Consider the following 25,938-nt stretch of genomic DNA (forward strand, 5'->3'; position numbering starts at 1 on the left):
AAACCTTTAATCTCCATACAAACCGTCAAACCGTTTTCTCGTGCGCGTCATAATTTTGCTTCAATTATTTTACTATTTTTTACTTTTAATAATGAATGTTTCAATAGTTAGTGTGACGGAATCTCAACAAGAACAATCAAGGAAGCGTTTGAAAAATCCAGCTGCTTGGAAATGTAGCCTGTTACGCCAAGAAACGTATTTAAAAATTGACTATATTTTGCTGTATTGTCATGAATAACCCAGTGGTGGCTCATATTATTTTCTAGTTTTACGTATATTTTTTGTTGTCATTTATATTTAATATTCTGTGTGATATAATAAAATATCATAAGGTTCTTACACGTTTTTATCATTATTTGGTTTGTGTCAAAAATAATATAATTAAAGGAAAACTATTTTCTGTCGGAGAAATGCTTTTTGTTTGATAATTTGTACTATACAAATGATAGATTTAGTAGGTTATGTTACGTTAGGCTAGTTTTTTCATCTCCCATGATAAAAAATGACATTCCTTATCATTATCTCCACGGGACAAGTTTTTTTCGTCATAAAATTGTATCATTCGTTAGATAATGAATTTTAATTCAAATATGTTTATTAATTTGTAGATTAGCTTAGTTGTAATAACGACACTTAGTTAACAATGCTGTGCTATCTTGTAGAAATACCGTTACTTTTATAATACGTTTTTGCAATAAATTTCAGAAATTCCACGTTTACTATTATTTGTATATGAAAAGTAGCAGGAACAACAGAATATAGGTACTCGTAATAAATATTTATATGGGAAAATAAGTAAGCTCATACTTCGCGACTCTTGTTTATCGGATTTGGTTTCTGAATTAAATGATATAAAAAATCTAATATACCTAAGTAGATTATGAATAATATAGCTTAAAAATATTATCATTTTATTTTTACATTTAATAAATAGGTTGGTAGGTAATGGTGGGTTTCCCACAGACATGGAATTTGGGGACACAGGTAATACAGGGATTAGCTAGGTAAAGGCCGGTACTTAAGTCCGCTGGGTTTTTTTATTTATGCTATTGATATTATTAAAAAATTAGTTATTATTATTTCAAATTATCTTATAATTACCTTTTAAGGGTTTAAAAATATCTTTCTGATTCAAAATATGGTCATTAATATTAAAATTCTTAAGAATTATTAGGGCACTTATATAATGATAAAAGATTAGTTACCTACTAAACAAATAATTTGCATGGTATGTAGGTAATAACTAATTGTCTCCAGAAAAAGTAACATTTTTTGATAACGGTTTTTTTTGTTTATTATAGAATAAAAATAAGTACATGACATTAACATATTAAAATTAAAATGTTTCACAAAGGCAATTTGACATAGTAAAAAGTAGGCAATATTCAACTAAATAACTATTTTTTTAAATCTAAAAAAAATATTTTCAAGAAAAGTAAATACCACTATTTTTAAAAAATATTACATACCAATATAACAGCTAAATATGTAAGTACAATGCGAAAAATATGCAGCTACCATTAGGTAAGAATGGCTACAAAATATTTTCTAGACAAAGTAAATTCGAAAATATATTACATAATTAAAATAAATACGGACTGCTACTAAACTATCATCTCCTGTCGACAATGTACCATTGTGCGACAAACTCCCCTTTTTTTAAAAAATTTCGCGTCGAACGCCGCTCTGTCAGGTAGAGACTGACAAAGACCGCTCTTGGGATAATTAAAATGCATTTATTTGAATAAATACAGCTTATACATTGGATTTGACATTTTATTATACTTTTCCGTATGTAACGGAAGAAATATAATATCTAAAATTACACTTAAATCATCATGATATGCCCAAAACAGTTTTTCGTCATTTACTCAAAACTCAAAAAAGTCTCTAGAGCGGATTTTGTAACTCTACGCCTCAATTGGTCTATCATGTAGTTTACTATGAATTTACAACACTGTCCTTTAATAATGTTTTGTTTTTTCTTAATTGATGTCATTATTAAAACATAGCTCAATAGCAATACGAATAAAAAATATAAACTGTTAAAATTAAATGCCACCGACACTTGTAAAATGTTACATCGTATTGATAATCTTGATATTAGATACCACCATGGTATTGCACTAAATTAAATTGGCCGCTGTCTGAGAAAAATGACAAAGTGGGACAGCATGTATATTCCAGCTATATGCCATCTTTTGAAAATTTACCAATTTACCTATGTGACCTACAGATGTTAATTTCTTTCAGGCAATCATAAGCATTAAAGCTATGGGAAACATCGGAGGTTTCTCAACCCAATTTGGACTTCTGCTGAGGGAAATCATTGGCAATCAAGACATATCGCTCCCTATAAGGTTATATGCTGTCGATGCATTTAGAAAAACACCATGCTTTGAAACAAGGTAATCTTAATGATTTATAATATTATGAAATACGAATAACAAACATTCATCTTTTTAACTCTAAAAATACATTACGAATAAAATTTAATTATTTCAGGGCCTATTTTTTGCAAATGTTTGGAGATCAGACACTGGATGTCGAAGTTCGTATTGCGTCATATCTTCAAGTGATGAGATGTCCAACGTACGTTATTACAAGAAAGATCCTGCAATTTCTACGAGAAGAAAAAATTAACCAAGGTAATAATGCTTAAGGATACAATATTATAGATTTTTGTTATAACGTTATCTCTGCGTTAAAAATTGTGTATTAATTGTTATTAAAAACTTTATGAGTCGATTAGCATATTATTGTTATAATTTAATGTAGCAAACTTTATTTGTAACGAAGTCTGTTGAGAGTTATATAATATATTAGTTAAAATTAACAATGGTGTTGATATATTTGGAAAGTCACAATAGAGAATGAAAGGATGTTTTTAATGCCAGTTATCTTCAAGCTTTAATAATCCTGAGATTTCATTGATATTTAATAAATTGTAGTGCATATTTCAATAAATTCTTGTAAATACAAGATTTATTCAAATATTTACATAAACTAATCTAAATGATGGTTTAAATTTAAATAAATAAATCTAATAATATAATTTCATTCATTTTAATATTTTCAGTTGCATCATTTGTATGGAGTCATCTAGAAAACTTGGGCAAGTCCACGATACCGTCTCGGGTAGAAAAGCAAGGACTCTTGTCAGGAAATACCATCCCTAGACCTACTCACAGGCCAGATATTAGAAAGTTTTCCCGGAACTATGAACATGGAGTGTTCTTCGATCAATATAATGCAGGTGTGTATTCATGATGAATTTACAATAATTCCTATTTGTACAACATTTTGTAAACATTATTATTATTTCTATATAGGATTTATTATTTATATTTAATTCGTAATATTTAGCTCTAAAAATTAATATCATACAATATCCAACCTAATATTTGTATCCTTGACCCAATGCAAGCAATTTTAACATTTTTTATATATATAAATACATGCATTTCGCAATTCGTAATTTGATTTTGATTGATTATCGATTTATGGTTATATAAATGGAAAATTAATTTGATTTTAACCATTCCAAAATATAAATAATGAATATGTGGTTTCAAATGCTACATACAAATTAATTATATTGACGAATCAGTTTGTTTCTGTAATAATTTTGCTAGTATATTTTAATTTATTAAATAGTATTTTGTTGTTTTTATTTTCAGGTGGAAATTATGAAGCTAATTTAATAATGTCGCCTGATTCTTACATCCCTCGTTCGGCATCTTTGAATCTGACGGTGGACATGTTTGGCGAATCCATCAATATTTTAGAGGTTTGTGAGTGTTGTTACATATTATGTAGAGCATGAATACATAGTATTTTAATAAATAGAAAACGTGGGAGCGTATTTAAATTCATTACAGATTACGATTTCAAGACCTGCTGCGATTACCTATTTCAAAATTGTTTCTGTGAAAAATGATATCTTTATTACACTCATCTTCGAATCACGGAAGTTTCTCGTGAATGATTTCACGGGTGGGATATTTTACATGGATCTTTTCGTGATTCATTTCAAAATTAGCAATGTTTTTTACTTGTAATATCTAATTTCAAAAGGTTCAATCAAGTTGGTTGGTTTCCATATACCAGTGCTCCGCAACCTTTTCTCACCCATGGCACACCAAAGGTATTCCCAGAATTCCGCGGCACACCACAGGTAAAACAATTTATACATCAAAATATGGACCCCACATGCTGAAGCGGGCCCCCTACCTATCGCTAAGGTTAAAGACAGTGTGATACTCTAAAGTAGGTAGTGTTTTTCAAATGGTGTTCGAGGTAAAATTAATGGTACTCATTGTATGTTAAGCTATTTTTTGTATTTATTAATACAAATATTCCCCAATCGGATATTTAAAAATATTAGTATCGGTGTAGTAATATAGCGCCGCAGGCGACTTTTTTTGAACCATTAGAGAAAAATTGTTATTTGTGTTTATCTCACTTATCTGGTTGATCTGCTACGCCCCCCCTGAGCCTGGCCCCCCAGACTAGAGCTCTGACGAAAGAGAAACCCGAAGTTCTTATCACCCGTCAAGTATGACTGCTTATCATTTTTAAATATAGCTTGAGTTGAAAAAAGTTCCTCACATAGGTATATGTCGTATACAATGGGAGCTGAACTGCGATAGCCTTGTCGGAAATCCGAGGATCCGAGGCACACCTAGCATCGTCTCGCGACACACCGGTTGCGGAGCACTGCCATATACCAACAGAATCTTTTTAATTCTACAAAATTTTTAATATCCCTGCTGCCAGGCACATGTAGATAAGTCGCCGTAGAAAACATCTGTCATCTGTAAATTCAATGTCATTTTCTAATTCGAATACATTTCATAATCTGTGTGTTTGTGCGTTTCAAAATCGCGTTGCATGAGAATTTTGCCAGAAACATCAGACAAATCGCACAACCAATTTATGCAGTAGGATCGGTGTATAATCTCACGATAGTTTAACACGGCATAGATTCTAATTGATTACTTAGAGTAATCAAAGTGATTAATGTTCACGAATCATAGTGTGATATTTTGCACTTATGGTGCGTGGCACATGCAATATAACTGCTGGAATGTTCTGAAGCAACTAGTGTTGTTGGTATGTATAGCCGTACCACTATATCATGGCTACGGACGAACTGCGGAATTATGTTTCCCTCCCTCAGTTTCAGGTGTATTTGTACAGCTCTGACCACCGCCTAAGTCTTGACAACTAAAAACAGCGCCATAAAAGCTTAGCCAAGGTATCGTCACTGTTCTGGCAGAAGACACTAATTCGAAAAAATGACACATTGAGTTAGTTATACCAAAATGTTCCTTATTTCAAACTTTACCGTCTGGAAACCTTCTTAATAAATAAACAGTCTTTATTTTATAGTCATCCTTTTTACGATTACTTAATAAACTCACATGATAGACCATTTCAAACATTTTAACAACTTTAAAGTCAAATTACTCAGAACTAGTATTCTCCAGTTAGTGTGTTCTGCTAGAACAGAGACGATATAATGGTTCTACTATAGTATTATGAATAAATTCTGTCATGGAGATTTGATTGGACAATTTCACCCAGCCATATTTGCAATTGACATGACAGATTTTGAATTTAGTAGGGTTTTAACAAATGGCTAACGACAAATTCTTGTAAAAGTGTCTGAAGACATTGAAGGTTTCATATTTTGCTCCATCTGGAGTGAATGAGTATCCATATCTACCAATTTAGTATATAACTCAATCACAATGAACCTACATATTTATATAGGTCTACAAATCAACGTTCAGTATGATGATATTAAACATAATGTAATTTTGATTTCAGCTGAACGCTCGCGGTGAAGGTTTCGAAAAATATGTCGAAGAGATTTTCGGACCCAACGGACCATTCGGTAAAACCACCATAGACGATTACATGCACTATCTGAGGTTCCTGCGCTCGCCCAGTGATGCTGACACTGTCAGGAACAGGGTGGAAGCCATCGACTATAAGAATGAGGCACTGGACCATCGGTCTCCATTACTGGACCTCGGTATGAAGGTGTTCGGAAATGAGATTTCATTTTGGAATGGCGAAGGAGATGATGAGATCAGAGATGGAATCCGACAGCTTAATCCACTTTATCATATTAATAAAATTCTATCAGGAAAGGTAATTATAGTTTTTTTGTTGTATATATTTAGTTGTACATATAATGGAATTTCAATTCCCATGAAAAATGATGTTTGTGTAAATATTAGTGTTCTTCTTCAGTTAAGTTATAGATCATAGACCTTGAAGGTAAGGAAGCGGAGGCAATTGATGCCTTCAAAATGCAATTTTGGCACCGAATGTTTTGTATTTCTTGGACAAACAAACCACAAAGGACAAAGGACAAACTAGTGAATCATCCAGAGACTACAGACAAAGGAATGACTCTCAACAGTATCTTAGAGACGCATTCTACAGATTTTTTGGAAATGCTGTTCAACGCGGACAGGATGGTGGTTTTATGTAGCCTCCAGTGAATTCGAAGCAAGTGAATGAGCTTACTGGGGCAGCCTTCACTCTGCCCTGAGAAAAGCTGAGAACCGAGAGGGGTGAAAAGTCTCAGTCGCTCAGAAGATGACGGAATTTCAAGATGGTCACAACCCTCAGCTATGAAGGAACGACCAAAAAGAAGATTATTAAAAAAATATGTCTTATGAAATCATTTTTATTGAATTAAAATATATTATGATATATTTTAGAATTTTTTTTAGTCTGAGGTAGATTCTATATTTATTCATTTATTGATTTTGAATTATAAAATGTATTAACTTATAGGAGATAATTTTGGAAAAAAACCTGATTGGTTTCATTATTTGAATATTTCATTCATTGGATTAATAGCTCATTTTTTAAATAATGTCAAAAGTGCCCTTTTGTCTTAGCGCCATCGATGTTATGTATAATTGAAATCAAAATATGTTTCAGGAAATATCTTACAAAAAATCATCACTATTTTTGGATACAACGTATTCAGTGCCCACCGGGAGTGGTATGCCACTGACAATGAACCTCATGGGAACAAGTGTCGTCAATCTGAAGATGTCTGGATTCATATCCGGTGCAGACAAATTCTTCCAGAAGAAAGATTTAGATTTTGAAGGAAAAATGCACCCTAGGTTAGAAAATACTATTTATAATTAACTATTTCTTTTATTCAACGAATAATTCACAAGATTTACGAATGTACCATTCTAATTATTGAACATACATAATTAACATACATAGTAGCTTGATTTAGAAGAGCGCTGATGAGTGGGTATTAAAAGTGGCCAATAGTTAAAATTTGTCGCAATTAGTATGTCACTGCGTAGCATAGAGGTAATGCGCGGATGGGACGTAAACCCGGGAGATGCAGGGTTCGATTCCCTGGCTTACTTTTTTCAAAAAGATTTTTTCTATTGGTTATAATATATTTTCTCAGAAAGTGTCCTAAATAAAAATAAATGAAAGTAAGACTGTAGGATTAATGATTAAATTAGATGTCATCGCAATTTAAATTCTAGCGAACTTCACACTGTTATTGTATAATTATATTGTATCTAACAAAAACCGCAAGCATTTTAACACAATTTTAGATTCACTGATATAGTCAATAAATTCCATAAATTATTATTATTACAGTGGAACGGATTCACGGATTCAGCAGAACATGTGCCAAAATATTTAAATGAACACTCACAAATATGTCAAATGTGTCTCATTTAAAATTATCTTTTCCAGTATGGCCCTGAATATAGCAGCAACGATGGGTGTGATTGGTGGCGGTCTTGGGGGTACCGGCATTCGCGTGAATCTCCGCCTCCACACAGCCACAGCGTTGGCCGCCAAAGTTAGACTACGCTCCGGGACCCTCGCTTCTGTCTCAGTATCAATGCCGCACTCCAAACAGGAGATCTTTGAAGCCAAGTAAGCATCTTATAAAATCTTATTACAACTTGTTTTTTCATAAATATTGTACAATAAAATACATAGATCTCCATTACTTCTTTTATATTAGCAAAATCCATTAAAATGATCTTATGGCATATCAAAAAACACTATATAACCTGACATTATGTATATATAAGTACATGATAAAAATGTGTTCTTTATATTGAGAAAATGAGAGAAGTTGAGAAGAGAAGAATTTGTGGATCTTTATCTACCAGAAGTTAATAAATAAATTGTAACCACAACAGCATAGTTTTTCTATAACATCAAACCTAACCTAACCTAAATGTACATTAAAATTTTGTTGGACTTTCGTAAACACCTTTGTTATTCAAGAAATAATTAATTTGACAATGTACAATAATTGAATGCGTTTACAGATCGGAGTTGATTATTTTGCACGGCAACAAAGAAGTGCAACAAGTGGGTATCAGCAAAGATAAGGTTCAGGAGTCTACCTGCAGCTGGACCGCTGTCGATATCGCCTTCGGAATCAAAGTCTGCGCAACATATGAGGTAATATATTATCTTAATATTTGATTATAATATTTTCAGGTTTTAAAGTGAAAGACTTTTGTTAATTTTACAATTTCGAGTTGTTGACTATGACTACTTGGTGGTGCACATCATGGAAGATGACACTTCAATACGAATGGCTGGAGTAACATTCAACTAGACTCATAGTAGTATTTGGTTACAACTAAATGCCGCCTGTTCAACGCATATATTTTGATGATGCCGCTTTACAGTGGCGAGTCAAGGCACCTTATTAATACTTCTGTATATTGAACAAATGCTTGCCGTCGATACTGGGTATGCGGTGGTATAAATTTATCTGAAATGAGGAGGTAAGAAAGCAGACCATGCAGTCGCTCATCATATCCAAATTGAAGATGTAGCAATAGACTGGAAAAAATATTGTGGCGTCCTGGAATACTGCTATATGTTGGAGCTATGTGATGCTGGTATCATTCAAATTAAAATTTATTTATTTACATATACTTAGTGAAATTTTACAAATTACAAATTCAAGACGTTCACAACATGACATGGAGAAACAGTATAAAAATAGTATTAAGAGTAAATACAAAAATTATAAAGTACATAGAAGTATGCCAAATGAACTTAGTATGTATACCCTATAATAAAATTTATTAAACGACGTTCACCTAAACTCATCTCACGTGAGTGGAATATAATATCAATATCCGAAGCGAATTGGTTGAACAGTTGGCATTACCAATGGAAAGATACAAGAGGATTAGTGAGCGATAGAGATTCTTTGTGTGGATATGGTTAAAAAAGAATTATGACATCTGTCTCGGGCTACAAATCCATCTTCAAACTGGTCTTTGTTTTTATTATAAAGTTTTATTACTTTAACACACAATCTTCCAATTGATTATTTTATTAATCACAAAGGGCTTTCATTCATTTGAGATTTCACTTTCCTACATGAAAGGATGTCATGCTTATGACCTGTTAATGGCAATTCTCTAGTGTTAGTTAGAAATTTCAGAAGCTAATATATATTATCTTTCAGTTTCCCAACGTGACTGATGTAACAGATGCTCCGTACTTCATAATGGCTGGACCAGCTCGCTACCTGCTTTCTCTGGAGAAAGTTGATCCGACAGCTAAGGTTTACTCATTCCTCTATTCATGGGAATCTAACAAAACCGCCAGCATCTTAAGCTTCTCATTTGATACTCCCGGATCTAAGGTAAACATTTTTTTATTGTATTACAATATAATATACATTTGTCAACTTGATGTATTATTTAATGGTAAGGCATTACCTCATTAAATTTAATAAAGAATTTTGCATTCTTAAATATTACGAATGATTTGTTGAATAGAAAACTATTTATATGATTTAATCAGTTTTTTGACTTTCAGTAATGTTGCCCACAATATGACTTAACTGGCAGTCTCCCAAATTTGATTGATAGTTGTACAAAGATTAACATACTGCCAATGAAAGGGCTACCAATGCAAGCGCTGACTGTACATTATACCAATAGTAATAAAATATATAATGTTTTCAATTTCCACAGACAAAAAGGATGTTCAACGCCAGCGTCAGTTCGCTGGTGGATACCGGCACGGCCGTGATGTCCTTCCAGTCGTCACATCACGTCCTGAAAGCGCACGCTACCTATAAAAACCTCCCCGACTACAAACTGATCGAGTGCGTATTAGACATCGACGGGCAGAAGCACTTTGATGCCGTGCTGTCGCTCAACAAGCAAGACCAGAAAAATGGATTTATTTACATTCCCAGGGTTTATGTTGCTGTTAACAATGAACGGATTACGGAACTTGCAGGTTGTTTATCATTTATATAGTCTATGTTTATTGGAGACCACGATTCCGGTGACATGAAAACTAGGAAAATGCTGTTTTTACTGTATTATGAAACTATTTATTGCAAAGAATAAACGTAGTCTAAAAATGTTCATTTATTAATGGCTAGAGAATTCTCCTAAAACTGACTTTCAAACTTCTTTTTTAGTGGTTATATCTCTTTAAATACATTATTAAAAACTATTGTTTTACTTCCGTTTTTTAAATTTTTTCCTTCTGTGAAATGTTATATGTATTTTACTATGTCAAGATTAATCTAAATTTGCTTCAATTCAATGCATTTAGGAACACTGCGCTATGCTACAAAGAAGGGAGTATCGCAATGGGACGTGTCGCTCGAGTTTCAAACGAAACGTCTCGCCAGTCGACTTATCGGATATATCACGTGGAACGGACCCAGCAAGGTTATTCACCCTTACCTAATAAATATCTTTATCATTTTACTTAGCCGATTTGTGAAACTGTGTTTTTTTATTTTTTTACTAAAGAAGCTATGATTATCGAGAAATTCAACATACAACATGCTTGTACCCCTTTAAGCCTCAATTACATTGAGCTTCTTTACGAGCTGTGTGTTGGCGAATTTATAATCTGCCTGTAAAGTCGCCAAGTGTGATCATCGAACAAGCTAACATGTTCGATGATTACACTGGGCGACTTTACAGGCAGATTATAAATTCGCCAACAAACAGCTCGTAAAGAAGCTCAATGTAATTAAGGCTTTAGTGACAAAGATTTTACAGGATTTATTTTGATGAAATAAGTTTTTTCTTTAACTTTTCTGATGTACTAAACGAAAACAATCATGTACTTCAGGTGGTATGCGTTCCACAGTTTAAGAAACACTGATTAATAATTAAAATTTGTTAATCCAATGTCCGGCCTACATAGGGGTAAGGCGCTGGCCTTTCATCTGGGAGCTCTGGGTTCGATTCCCAGTGAGGTCACAGTATATTTGTACGACTTTCGTCTGGGTGTTTGTGATTTCACTTCAAAATATTACTAAATTACTGTTTCACTACACTACTGTCATTGGACCTCAATTATAAAAATTATATTATATCATCAATGCATTGAGTATCTAGGTACTTGTAAGTTGTACATACCTTTATCATATGTTTCATCTAAAAAATGTAACTTGTAATCTATCTGCTTGTCAGGGTGCTAAGCTCCGGCTGGACTATCAGTTCCTGGATGAGCGTAAAGAAACAATCAAGATCGACACTCTGGTCAGCAACAGGGAACTCGGGATGAAGAGAGACTTTTACTGTGAATTGGGATTGGAGTTCACTTCATATCCACATCTGAATTTCTTCGCTGATGCCAAGTATATGGTAAGACATCGTAAGAAACATCTATTCCCATAAATTGATAAGTTCCCTTATAGTGAAAATCTAATGAAAAATACATACATATTATGTATTCCAGTCTCACACAATACTTATACGTATTGTAGAATATACAAAAATAAATTATTAAATAATATAAGTCTATTAGCTAGAAAGTGGTCTATTGTTATAGAACTAATCATATTCTGATCTTTTCTTTACAGGTGACCCAAAATCATCTTGAATGCAACTTCAATTTGAGCTCATCACGGCTATTGCAAGGTGATGATGCCAAGTTTCAGTATTCACTCGCCAGACATAGAACTCTAGATGGATTCAAAATTCAACACCATATAAAGATTCAAAAACCTTACCTGGACATCTATTATAATTATGAAGAGGTAAGTGAAGAAGAGGTCCATTAATCCACTCTTATGGTGTAATCGAAATAATCACAGAAACAAAACCACTTAAATACTGATACCGCCTAAAGCATGGCATCCTCAGAGGATCCAAGTCTAGGAGGTCTAAGCCGTTATCGAGCGGATTCACAGTTATGAGCTATGAGTTATGAGTAGGTAGCGTGACTTTTCCCAGCAGTTTTAAAGCATGTCGGCCGATGTGTAATTTTGTGTTACTATAAAATTATTTATGTTTAGTTAAATACATTTAATTAAAAACAGGTAAACTAACTAATTTCTCTATTTTTTAACACACACATTCGGAAAACCTACTCTACTATATAATGACTTTCGGCTTTAACGGACACACGGAAATAGTACATTACATCATGGTTTTATTGTAATTTTAAACGGAGTTTTTGTTAATGAAAAGGTTTATTTAGATCCAGGATATGCTTATCCAAATGTTATCTATTTCCCTCTCATTCCCTTTCACTTGCCGTAAATATAAGTTACCAATTGTATTGTCATGATACATTATGCTTCGTCTGTTCCTAGATTCTGATCAAACCTTTTCCATTCCAGGACAGCTCCACAAAAACCTTATCTACAACGGCCGCTTATGACAAGCTTGGCCGATCCGGAGGACTCATCGGAGTGTGGGGAAAAATCTACATGCCGTCAGGGATGAGCATTTACGTGGAAGCCGCTCTCAATGCCACTTTACCGTCTTTGACCCCTCTCGCTGTGACAGTGAAACTCCACGAAAAGAGAACAAATGAATTTGATGTAAGGCTTAAATTTTTCTATTTGACATTAATTTTGGCTTCAAGTCATGTGAAATAGTACCGCCTGTTGGGTGGAGGTAAACAATAATTATAACAGAATAAATTAATTTAGACATTATAATATTATTATCATCCCCTTATTTGTATAATATCGCATGTGATTTGTAGGGTTTGAACTATCAAAATTATAATAAAAGTACTTAAATTTCAAATTGACAATGTCAAATTCTAAAAAAATGATAATTAAAAATTGTCTTCCACCTTATTTTATAACATACTACCATATGCCACTAAATCTATCACATTCGCCGAGCCAGCCACGTTGCCAGTAACCTGTCTTGCTCTAGCAAGTACGGACGATTGAGTGTGAGTTTGTTTTCCTAAGCTTGATCGTATTTGTTTTGATTATAGATCAGCCAATTAGTGACACATGTAATAATTAATCATACAGCATCATTTTATTAGCAAGATCCCATGTTGTGTCATAGTGCATACATACATTTTTACTTTGCGAAATCTTTAGTTACTTACTTTAGTAAGGAATATTCTCAGGTCAAGTTGCACTAACATACTAAAGGGCCATGCCGGTCAACCCATATAGGAAAATACACAATATGTGTGCCCACTTGCACTAAGTAATAACTCAAAGTTAGGTCTTCCTCGCCGGTCACCAGAGACCTCCATGCCATTTGATTAAAATTGTTTATATTATGTAATAAATATTGTACTTATGTAAACAATTAAAATTCCATTTCAGATTCATGCCCAAGGAGTCTGGTTTACGGGAACCGATGCAACATTAGCGGCTTACTATCACGATCAGAGTGTAGCACATCTCGCTTCAAGACGTCTCAAGGCTGTTCTCACAAGTACCACTTTTGAGAAAATCGCTTTTGACGCCAAGTACACCCAAGACAATAGACAGCTCAATTTCAATGTTAGGGTATGTATTGACAATGTTGTTAAAATATTTTCAGAAGCCACAATGCTTAGTTTTCAATTCTTCTTAAGCAATCAAAGGGAAACTACCCCGAGTGTGGTAAAAATTAAAAACTTTGGAGTACCTAATGATACACCCCTGTTACAGGCGGGCTTCTCCCGGTGTAAAATAATCATTTAGTAGCTCAAGTCGAAACGTAACCCTGACCTCTAGAAACGGCTTCATAAAACATCTAATCTGATTCCTTGCTCAACCACGTAAGTATTTTTTTTTATTTATAAGTAAGGGCCTTCGTCCGGTGTGTGAAAATCACATATTGGGCGGAGGTGTAATTAAGATAAATTTAATTTAATTTAAAAAGTATAAATGATGATGGATGAAAGCGATAATTTTAAGACTAAATATAAGTATTTAAATATAATAAATTTTGCCGCGCATTGTGCGTGAAATCCTCGCGCGCCGGTGCCAGGGTCAGGCTCGTGATTCGCCGAATCAAAGATCACGCGATAAAATTTGGCCAATCACGAGAGTCCTTTTTGCTGGACGGCGTCGGTACGCGAAATTTAAAAAGAAAAAAAAAATAAGTAAGCGTCCCCTTTCCGACATATACGGACCTGCGTAACTAATTGTAAAAACCTAAACATGTAAAGAAAGTGTAAAATATAAGGAATACCAAGTTACACGAGACAGACGTGGTTTTATTTAATTCCACCCTCAAATATATCGTACTTTTTTTTGTGAATCCGGGGTTCGATGGACACCTGAGCTAGCCGCTGGAACCCCGGGGATCTCACTAACCAACTCAATAAACACATAAAAAAAATTAAAATTTTTTAAGTTGGCAATAATTTAAATCAGGCTTAGATTCCGACCACATCTTCCCTATTGCGTGGCTAAAAGATACCGATACGGAAAATGTCTCTAACTTACTAAAAATTGAAAGTTTTATGTATATGGATTTTATTTTCCAGGGCGATCAAAATGAAGATCATTATGGGGTAACAGGGCGTTACGTGCTCTATTCCGAGAATAACTTCACCTGCTACGGCCAGCTGGACATGCAGTCCAAGACTTACAGCATCAGACTGGTCACCGACATGCACAACGATACAAATGTCATTGCCGATATACATATCGACCAGTAAGTGAACAAGCAGCTTTAAAAAATATAGTACTTTTCGTCCCTTTATATTGCTATTTTATACTTTTTCAGACTCATTAACTATATTATTAAAATGACTGCAAAACAAGAAAACCTTCTTCTATGAAAGCAGAGCCTGAATATATGAAAATGAAACATGAACTTTGAAAGTAAAAAAATGAATATTAATTACTGAAATTGAAAAGAAAATGGTATTTTTGCATGATTAATCAATTTAATCAACTGAGTTAATTGTCAATCGCCTGGACAGAAAATCATAGAGTAAAACTTGAAAAATTGATAATAATATACCAAAACAGGATTCAATTTGTGATAAAATTGGTCAATTGATAACAGTTGTTATTTCTTATAATCATGTTTTTCCATCAAGAAATAATAGTAATTCTGATAGAATAGAAATTACATTCACATTGCAGATTCATGTGTATTTGTACCAAGTTTTCTCTTTTGTGAGATTTAGTTGCTACGGTAACAATTAAATAAAAATGTTTTGTATTAGTGTTACATGCGTAAAAAACAATCTTATATAGGTAATCATTATTTTGAATATAGGGTAAGCGGAAAGAAAAATCATTATCCACAAAAATTGGAAAATGAGTTAATGATGCCATCTTGTGAAGAATTTTGTAAGCTATTAGATGGCATACTTGGAAAAAAATAATAAAAATCATCGTCCAAACACTGGCATCAGAAAGAAATCATTGAAATTCAAAAGAAAGATCATTATGTATGACAAATATTTGACAGAAGAATATTTCGGTGGCATTTGGGCATAACCTGATAACTGCTTTTTTGGTCATTTTATGTTAACAGTAAAAATTGGGTCACTATAGTATTATCTTCCATTTGGTAATAACCCGATATCTATATTTCACTTAAAATGCTCAAAACGCTATTGTAATAATATGATGTAATGTGAACAAACACAGTGGTTAGTTTGGTCAAAACATGACCAAAGACCTTGTCATAGTTTCATCACTGATAAGTGACCTTATTTTCCTAATTAGTGAAATAATTGACAATCTAAGTATTGTCATATTCTTCTTCAGTTATTTATTTTAAAATGTTTTTTTCAATTTTAAACAGAAAAATGAACTGAAATTTATGTGGGCAATACAAAGCTTAAAATGGCTCTCCTGTAAATTCAACATTTTGCAGTTAACAGGTGTCGCGTAGGAAAGAAAGTATAGAAGGTCAAATGTGATGTACGGAATAAGGATGTGATGTAGGAAAAGGTGGGTATGTGATGTAGGAAAAGAAGGGGTATAGAAGGTGGGTAGGATTTATGATGGATAGGATGGGAATTGGAGGGGAAATAGAGCATGAGACTAGGGGAATAGCAGGGTCGTGGGTGTTTTGACATTACCTCTAAAACCTCAGTTACCTGTCCGGCTACTTTACCCATTCGGTTACTTTCTGTGATAATATAAGACATAAAATTGCAATTAGGAATATCTCGGTTTTGAGCGCCACTCTATGAAATGCATAGAGGCAATAGTGATAAAAGGTAATTTAAATAAAACTTGTGTAAAGAATTTTAACAGATGTATAATTAATATATAAAATTTACTAGCAAGCGACAGTGTATAAAGTTGTATAAATTAATCAAATCAATTACGAGCGCCTAGCGTTGTATAATTTAAATAATTTAGAACATAAATAAAAAGCTAATTCGGTGGACCGTAACGTAATGAAATATTAATAAATACCACAAAACAAATATGCTCTCAGCTCTTTCGCCGTCGTCGATTCCTTCCAGGACGGAATCGAGGAGTGCGTCTTCAAATGAGTCGGTACCATGGCCTTCCTTCGATCTCCTGGCCTGAGGGGGTCGTCCTTCGGATGGCCATAATCATCGTCTCCAAAACGTCAGGGAATCAAAGCCATGTGCCCCTGGTCTGAGGCTCGGAACTGAGCGAGACGTCTGCTTCGTTCGAACGATAAAAACTGAGAGCCTGAATTTCGCTTCGCCTTCATGTTAAAAAACCGCCTTGCGTCTTTAGCGCCGGAAATAGATTTTCGAACTGTCTTGAAACTATCGTAGTGCGCATGCGTACTCAGGTCGTCCTTTGCCATGTGTTGCCATCATCAAGAAAGTGTGTCATGTGTAAATAACATGACACAGGTTATGCCCAAACGACACCGATTTATATATTTTATTTTCTAAACTTTTTTCACTTTATCTCAAAACTGAGTTAATGTGACAATGATCTTTCTTTCCGCTTACCCTTCATATTATGTATTCAGATAAAATATCACAAATCATCATGATGAAACATTATTTCTTGCATCCGGCACAACAAAATGTCAAAATATGGTCCAAACCAATTTATTCAATGATTTTGAAGAATTGTGAATTATGAAGATTTGAGTCATATTAGAAATCCACAATATATTAATTATGTTGACTGTCCCCTAAAATGTTATCTTTCCATGTAGATTACGAGACATCCACGTGACGTATCTAAACATAAACCGCAAACACATGAAGAAGCTTAGCGCTGACATCAACTGGGATGCAAATCGGGATCCCAACAGGAAACTTAGTGTTGGCCTTGAGCTGTTGGATCGAGGAGTCTTGAACTACGCGGGTTCCGTTCTTCTGTTCTACCCTGGACGATTGATAAATGGGGAATTTGATTTCTTAGTGAAAGGTAAAGATTGTGTATCTATGTTAATTATATTACTCAGTTATTATTATCATAACAAATTGTCTTGCATTGATTTGAAAATTCATGTACAATAGCACTTGTCCCATCACATTAAGAGTTTCGACAGCTTCAATTACCTTTGGATGTACATCACAGGTGATAGAATTTTGCAAATTGAGATCGCTATCCAAATAGGAAAGGCTGTAGTAATATTCTACTTGATGCGGAATGTCTGGGACTAATGGCTATAAATACTATATATACTTATATTCTGAGATTGCTGCTTTATGGTAGTGAGTCTAGCACCTTACCTGAGAAATTCATGCCGTGTGTTTCCAAATTTGTTGATTGCGACTGCATATTTTTTTAAATAAAAAATATTGCATCGATGTTGTGTGTAGTTTAAGTTACATCGACAGATTCAACGTGTTGCAGTCTGTGTATGTGATCCGGCTTATGGGAAGTTATGTTAATGTAATGGTTGTACTTGTTTGTAGATTGGTTGTGCCAGTGGCTGGTGAAACTGGCGTGGTCTCCGGACGACAACATCCTGTGGCGAGTGAAGCTCTACTCGGAAATGCAGAAGGAAAGCGTCTATGCTCTTCTCTCTGAGATGGATACACCTTTCCAGGGATGGCGGGATACCAGCTTGAATCTCATGTACGCAAAATAATAATTTTTTTGTTGATCAACTCATTGTTGAAAGTAAAATTGATATATCGCAACCTCATTTCTACAAGGGAAAATGTTTTTTTTTACTTTTCATCAGTTATCAGCAATGTATGTAGTTATGGTCTTTTTCTTCAGTAGGCTTTGTATATTATATTAGCTTAAGGGGGGATGTGCTCAGCGTGGGTCAAAATGGAGCTTTTTTTTCTATTTTCAAAGCATGATCCTGGACATACCTTAAACGTTGTAGATAATCTATTTATATAATTTTGAAGCCTTATTATCCGTTATATTTATTTTAAACATTTTGATGACTGCATAAAGTATTTTTATTACATAAAATAGTATTATTTTTTATCGTAAATATTTCACTATAATAATGTCGATATAAATTATACTGATGGTTTTATAAATGCGTTTAAAAATTAATAAATGTAAAAAATCTTAACAGCACTGCACATTTATGTACTGAAATATGACTATATTCTAAAACATTAGAGCGAGAGGTATAAAAGAATACTATTTTATGTAATAAAAATACTTTATGCAGTCATCAAATGTTTAAAATAAATATAAAGGATAATAAGGCTTCAAAATTATATAAATAGATTATCCACAACGTTTAAGGTATGTCCAGGATCATGCTTTGAAAATAGAACAAAAGCTCCATTTTGACCTACGCTGAGCATGTATTCCCTTAAGGCTGTACAATAGTCTTGAAATAATCCAATAATCCGGAAAGGCAAATATACGGCTGTAAAAATACACAATTTTATAGGTTGTCTACTGAATTCAAAACTTATTATGGTTTTCTATCAATAGTTTCGTGCTAGGACAAATATTTATTGGAATGTTTTCTTTTTCGAATGCAAGCTTAGAGTTTTTAAGTCATGATTTAGTAATATTGTTATTGTATTCAATTTGAAATCACACATGTGAAAATGTGTCCTTCAGAGTTAATGTCATGCCTCTTTGCTAAGTGAAGCCCTTCAGATGAATCTGACGGAGGATTGGAAAGGCTCCTCGTGAAGTGATTTTTTATATTGTAAGCCAAGCCATAAGCAACCGTATACAATATATGAATCAATCACGCCTACTTCTTGCGCACGGAAAGAAATGATTAGATCAAGCTTTTTACAAGATGGATTTGAGTCAACGTTGAGATGCCTCTACTAATACACTACTAACTAACACTATAACAAAATTATTACTCAATAGGTGGCGCTATTTCGACAACATGCAATCTGTGAACGGAAACATGACATGGGAAAGGGAAAGACTGGTTTTCAGTCTTATGGGAGACTACATGCTAAAAACAAATGAAGTAAGTTAAATCATTCACCCCACTTTTCTGTTGTACCACTATTTTTACTTGTTGATATTCAAATTGAATTTATAATAATTTTTATGTTAATATCTTTCACTAGTGGTGCTTCGTCCTTCATGATTACCCCTACTCACCATTCACACGCAAAATGACAATGTGTACTAATGCAATGTATAAATTCCACTATTTTGAAAAGTATGTGACAGCAGAGATGGCAACACTGGTGACTGGCAAAATAGGAGAGCAGGAACCAATCAACTACTGTTATATATTGTTATACTATTACTGTTATATTACTGAATAATAACTGTTATTACTATTATAAATATGTATAAAGACATTCATCATTAGAACTATTATTCTAAAAGTATATCGACGACACTGATAAGGCAAAGATTGCCCTGATAATGACAGATCTCTTCTAGGGGATGCCACGATAAGAAGAAGGAGCTAATTTATTTACACATCATAAAACGTGCATATTTCTATGCGTTGTTTTGACTCCAGGCGTTTAGATAGCACGGGGGTTAATGCTTCTAATTGTGTATTCCAGATCTTTGGCGAGATAAGTGGGCTTGTCAATTCAACGTTGCCTACTTTACCGACTGTTGCAGCAATTGCAAGACATCATCACCAATGGAGAAAAACATCTGATACACTGCTCAGTTTTGAGGTTAGAATTGTTTATATTCCTTTACAACGCATAGTTCATCTTTATGTTATTATGTAATGAATAAAATTCATAATTTATATTTATCTGTTCTTCCTAAATCATGCACAGCTGTTGATGTCCAGTGTTATATGATTTTGATCTACGCAACTGCTAACTTCTTCAAATACTGTTTTAGTTTTCAGTTTCACAGAATTAGTTTTTTTCCCATTGCTACGGCAAATGCGAAAATGTATGATTCAGACGGCTTTCATATTTTAACTACAAGTCGGATCTGAAATTTTGACAGTAGTTGTTTGAAGAATGATACGAATGAATTTGGCACCATCTCATAGAATTTTAATAAACATATCAAATCACTGATACACCCCTGTTACAGGCGGGCTTCTCCCGGTGTAAAATAATCATTTAGTAGCTCAAGTCGAAACGTAACCCTGACCTCTAGAAACGGCTTCATAAAACATCTAATCTGATTCCTTGCTCAACCACGTAAGTATTTTTTTATTTATAAGTAAGGGCCTTCGTCCGGTGTGTGAAAATCACATATTGGGCGGAGGTGTAATTAAGATAAATTTAATTTAATTTAAAATGTATAAATGATCATGTATGAAAGAGATAATTTTAAGACTAAATATAAGTATTTAAATATAATAAATTTTGCCGCGCTTGCCGGCAACGTAAAAATCCCTGCGCGCCTGCGCCGAGGTGGTCCTCGTGATTCGTCAAATCAAAATCAGGCGATAAAATTTGGCCAATCACGAGAGTCCTTTTTGTTGGACGGCGTAGGTACGCGAGATTTGAAGAAAGAAAAGAAAAGGATGTTAGTAAGCGTCCCCTTTCCGATAGGTACGGACCTGACGACTACAACTGTAAAAATCCCAAATATAATTTGTAAAACTAAAAATTAAGAAAATATAAGAAGACCACGTTACGAGCACGAAAGACCGAGTTTTATTTACACTCCAACCGTTTGAAAATTTCTTTTTTTTGTGAATCCGGGGTTCGATGGACACCTGAGCTAGCCGCTGGAACCCCGGGGATCTCATCACCCTAGTATTTTTTGCAAGACCGGATATAATATGGCACTGAATCGCGAATAGCGATGGTAGTGCTAGTTATTGATTATCTTTGAATGTGGTAAACTGTTTTCAATAGATGAAGATTTTTGATTGCATATTATTACTATTTATTTTAATATGCAACAATCATCATTATCTACAAACAGTTTACCATATTGTATTTGAATTAGTATAAACACTACCATCAAAGTTTATAGTTTCGTGTCACTGCCTGACTGTTATAAATAGTGGGTCTTGATTTTTTTGTAAAATTTAATTTCCTTATGTATCGTCACATAATGATATTATTTTTGCATAGTACAACAACGATGGCCTCATGATGGTGAACTCTTCCTGGAGGTTTGATAGAACTTCAACTGCAAACAACATATCCGGACGAGTCGCCATGAAGTCACCCTTCCAGGTATTTTTTTTTAATTTACGCTTACCTTTGAGTTACATCTTAGCAAAACCGTACTGTTTTTATTCTGAGCAACGCTCACTGTCAGCTAAATCAAACCCTTTCCCGGATACTGTTTGCAGTCATACACACCCAACAGTAAGTAACCAAAAACCAAATAGGGTTGTCAATTGTTTCAAAAATTTAAGTATGTCATCATCATTATTAGCCCAGGTCGATCCACTACCGGATGAAGGCCTTCCTTAGCTCCATTCACTCTTCTCGGTACATAGTTCTTTGCTGCTATATACATCCACTGAACTTTATAAGTTCGTCTATCCAACGGGTTTTAGGGCGTGCCTGTGGTTGTTTAGTGCCTCTTGAGTACTACTGAATGACAGCATTTGCTGAGCCCATTGCCATTTCATCTGCTTAGCGACCTCCGTCAATTGATATTTTGTACAAGATAGACGTAATTGCTGTCATTGATGAGGATCGCTTTTGGTTCAACAAAGCAGTTCATCGTTATTTTTGTGTTCGAGTAATTTATTTATAAACCTACTTTGTGGCTTTTATTTGAAAGCTCCTGCATCCTGTTCTGAAAATATTCTAGGTCGTTTGCAAAGATGACAATCTCATCTGCAGAGGTTATGTGACTGAGGTATTTACCATTAATGCCGATCCCACAGTAATACACTTTAATTGTTGGATTTTTGTGTCTGTTGATTTTTGGTTCATTAGATTGAGTAATCGTGTTTTGTACACATTAATTTTATAGGGCTACAAGACTGGACTATTGGTCACTCAATTGATGTTCAACCATAAGAGGGATGTTGAAGGGCTCACACATTTGGATATTGATGAGAAAATCTACACTATTACTGTAGACGGTAAGAATAAAATAATTAATACGGAATGTTCTTATTATCTACAATTCGTTGAAGAATGTTTGTTAATATAACTGTTTTTCTATTCTTCTCAGGCCATATGACACGCTTCACCAACAACATGCTGTCGTTGAACGTGACCAGTCCAAACCCAACTTACTCTTTGATGGAGGCGCGTTTCGGTCTCAGTGATACGGATCGACATCTGGTGGCCATGATTCAAACGCCCAACTTTACAACTGGTGTAGAACTGCTGCTTAGGTTGGCTTCCATGCAAGACTTCCATGTTTTCGGTCACATCGCATTGCCTGTTGACTTATTGCAGAATACGAAGATGTCAGCTAAAAGAAATAGCGAAGAGGTGAGAAATTAACAAGTCCTTTTCTAGATAAGCGAGTATTTCTTGAGATATCTAATATTTTTTAGTAGTCGCCCGTAAACAAAAAACATTGTATAAACATTGTTTCAAAGTTGTATTAATTCTTTGTACCGCCTGCTTAATTTTTTAGTTTTTGTTTTTCATCAAATCTAGTGTTTTTTCTTACCAAATAATTTGTGTACTTACTCTGGCTGACATGTTTGTCAATGGTAGAAATGGCAATACTTTCAGTGGCTTTTTTCCCTTGTATTTAGTTGTATCGTTAAACATTTTAGGTTGATTTCCGTATTGGTTGGGCTGAAGCGGAATTTGGTTTCACCGGAATATGGCACTACAACTCCATTGCCGACTTCCAGTATCTATACAAAGTGTTCACCGGATTCAAAGGATACGAAGAAAATGGACTGGTCCTTAAAAACATTTATACCGGAGGACTGGATTCGGAAGTATCTATACGACTCTCCAAACATAAGGTGATATTGACATTTCTTCACCATAATGAAGTTATCATTTGTTGTTTCAGTATTTATTTTTCACATATGATAGAAGTGAAACTTCTTATTTTGCTCTCCATTCTTGCACGCGTATTATACGTACCGGCCATAGTAAATTGCATATATTTTTTGTTTTAATGCAATTGATATTTTTCTTCGAAATAAATATTTCTTATTTTTCAAAAGACATGAATCCAATAATCACCATTGAAAAAAAAATTGCCACCCATTAATACTAAGACAAACCAATACTTTTTTCTAAACGTCGATTATTTAAGGTAAAAAATTATCACTCATCCGAGCTAATCAAAAAAAAATGTCTAGGAATCGACGCCTACTGCTTGCTTTTGATTTTATTTCATTTATCAAGAAAATTATAACAGTTTTTCGTCACTGATTAGTGGGATTCACTCTCTCTCTCGAATTCACATATTCACTTAAATATTTTATTGTATATTCACTTTCAGGTTGGAGTTGCCCTTTTGATAAAAAACAATGGAAAGGGACTCTTGAAGATAATTGAAGAGCAATACTTCACGAAGATTAAGAAACGGCACGATCAACTGGTGGAGGATTTCTCAACTGACATTTTTGTCACAGTGAACATGATCAATTACCCAACTATTAAATTTGATGCACAGCTAAATAAGGTAAATTTACTGACATATTGATTTTCACCACAGAAAATCTTGTTCTCAGCCGAAGATTATTAAGGATTTATACAATAGATATGTTTCTGAGACTTTTCAATGTTACGTATTTTAAATGATGATGACAATGAAAGAATGCTACATTTAAAATTCTTTAAAAAAAATTGAAATAAAAAAAATATTATTATTATTGAGATATTTTCTTTTATTTGACGTCACAAAACCCATTAAATCCTTGCGATGGGTTACTGGTATTTTAACAGATGTTTCTGGGATAATATAACTTTCTCTTAAAATCACTTTCTGTCTTTTTTTAGGTTGACGGACCAACGCAAGAAGAAATATTCAAGATAAAAGCAGACTTACATTTGCCAAACAGGACGCTTTTTAGGTTGACAGACAAATTCGTCTTACAGGTACATATTTGTTTTACTTCTGTGGCCACCTCTCCTATTTGATAATCGACAATCTTCAGTCCACTCTTTCCAATTCAAAGCCATCTTTTCATGGTCTGTGGATATTAAAAACACTTGGCCATTTTCACCCATGTCAACTCCCCTATGTATGTATTCTGTTATGGCATACAAAAAATCCAACATAAATATTATACATATTATATCCTGTCTTGCTTAGATTTATTATATTAAAAAAAAAATTACATATGAGCGCTTACTTCGAATAGCGGCTAAAACGGTTTTTCGAGTATTCGAGTATTTCGAACTGGATATATATTTTGATAAATATATTTGTCTACCATAGTATGATCTGAGTTTTAAATTCAAAACTCAGTTAAATACGTCAATATTAATTATTAAAAATCTAGCTTAGTTTCAAAATCGGCTAAAACGGTAGTAAAAGATATATATGTTATTTCAATTAATCTCAAAATTACATAAAACCGTTTTAGCCGCTTTTGAAAGTAAATGGTTCAAACAATAATTGTACGTCAACTACTTTTTGTATTTTATTGTCTTTTTCATAATTTTTGAGTCTTAATCTTCCAGGATTTTACAACAATGACAAATGACTTGCATCTGTTTACACCGTTTCCGCAACTGTCAGAACTGAAATCTCACCACACTGTTGATATTATTCTTGAAGAGAAGTACAACATGACTATTGTCAATTTCATCAGGCAGGGAACACAGAAATGGCACGAGGTAAAACAATATTATTTAGAAAAATGCTAATGTATTTGAAACGATTGATATGATTGCCACAAGGTTTGCAGAGGATAGGAAAAGTTGAAGAAAGTTGATCCGCGATCACTATCCTGTAATGAGGTGACAATGAAGAAGATGAATACGATTGATTCTTATGCTAGAAACAAATTTATTGTTATCACATCACGTGAAGTATCAGAACATTCAATACCTAATAAAAACTAACAACTCTTTTTTTTTGGAACATATCCGATCCTAATAAGATCATATGGGCCTCCACAGAATGAAAAACTTACCTTGTGTTAGCTGTCATATGTAGCCCCCTTCCAAACCACTAAAACCAATGATTCATCAGATCACTTCATTTGGAAATGTGTACATTTTTTATAGAAAATAAAAAAACGTATCATGATGTTGATAATGAGGTGACCTTAGTGTGATTTCGATACATACCAAGTAAAACAATATTGCACATTTTTTGCCTGTGGCGAGAACATACCATGAGTTCATGTGTGCACACGTGACGTGATAACAGTCTTTAATTTTCGCTCCATTCTTCAATCATTTTAATTTATTTACAGTAGAATCACGATTATCCGGATTGCATTATGATAACTTTTGTATAAGCAACCA

At 33.9% G+C, this 25,938-nt stretch overlaps 1 protein-coding gene across 1 annotated transcript in view; it reads left to right on the forward strand.

The window, feature by feature from the left end:
- The window catches only part of Apoltp (Apolipoprotein lipid transfer particle), a 105,271-nt gene that overhangs the window by 22,504 nt on the left and 56,829 nt on the right, over nt 1–25,938 (forward strand). The window contains exons 13-39 of the mRNA XM_085943006.1: nt 2,254–2,408; nt 2,506–2,648; nt 3,080–3,256; nt 3,681–3,790; nt 5,836–6,162; nt 6,967–7,157; nt 7,762–7,947; nt 8,352–8,487; nt 9,515–9,694; nt 10,029–10,299; nt 10,624–10,742; nt 11,499–11,672; nt 11,891–12,067; nt 12,653–12,856; nt 13,613–13,798; nt 14,767–14,936; nt 17,397–17,611; nt 18,106–18,268; nt 19,496–19,601; nt 20,158–20,277; nt 21,652–21,756; nt 22,511–22,622; nt 22,715–22,980; nt 23,274–23,471; nt 23,960–24,142; nt 24,460–24,558; nt 25,147–25,302. Of these exons, the coding sequence (XP_085799132.1) occupies nt 2,254–2,408; nt 2,506–2,648; nt 3,080–3,256; nt 3,681–3,790; nt 5,836–6,162; nt 6,967–7,157; nt 7,762–7,947; nt 8,352–8,487; nt 9,515–9,694; nt 10,029–10,299; nt 10,624–10,742; nt 11,499–11,672; nt 11,891–12,067; nt 12,653–12,856; nt 13,613–13,798; nt 14,767–14,936; nt 17,397–17,611; nt 18,106–18,268; nt 19,496–19,601; nt 20,158–20,277; nt 21,652–21,756; nt 22,511–22,622; nt 22,715–22,980; nt 23,274–23,471; nt 23,960–24,142; nt 24,460–24,558; nt 25,147–25,302 (4,629 nt within the window). The remainder of the gene's footprint in view (nt 1–2,253; nt 2,409–2,505; nt 2,649–3,079; nt 3,257–3,680; nt 3,791–5,835; nt 6,163–6,966; nt 7,158–7,761; nt 7,948–8,351; nt 8,488–9,514; nt 9,695–10,028; nt 10,300–10,623; nt 10,743–11,498; nt 11,673–11,890; nt 12,068–12,652; nt 12,857–13,612; nt 13,799–14,766; nt 14,937–17,396; nt 17,612–18,105; nt 18,269–19,495; nt 19,602–20,157; nt 20,278–21,651; nt 21,757–22,510; nt 22,623–22,714; nt 22,981–23,273; nt 23,472–23,959; nt 24,143–24,459; nt 24,559–25,146; nt 25,303–25,938) is intronic.

This window comes from Rhyacophila brunnea, unplaced genomic scaffold (assembly GCF_057557595.1).
Source record: "Rhyacophila brunnea isolate RB1 unplaced genomic scaffold, BYU_Rbru_1.0 scaffold_15, whole genome shotgun sequence".
Taxonomy (NCBI): domain Eukaryota; kingdom Metazoa; phylum Arthropoda; class Insecta; order Trichoptera; family Rhyacophilidae; genus Rhyacophila; species Rhyacophila brunnea.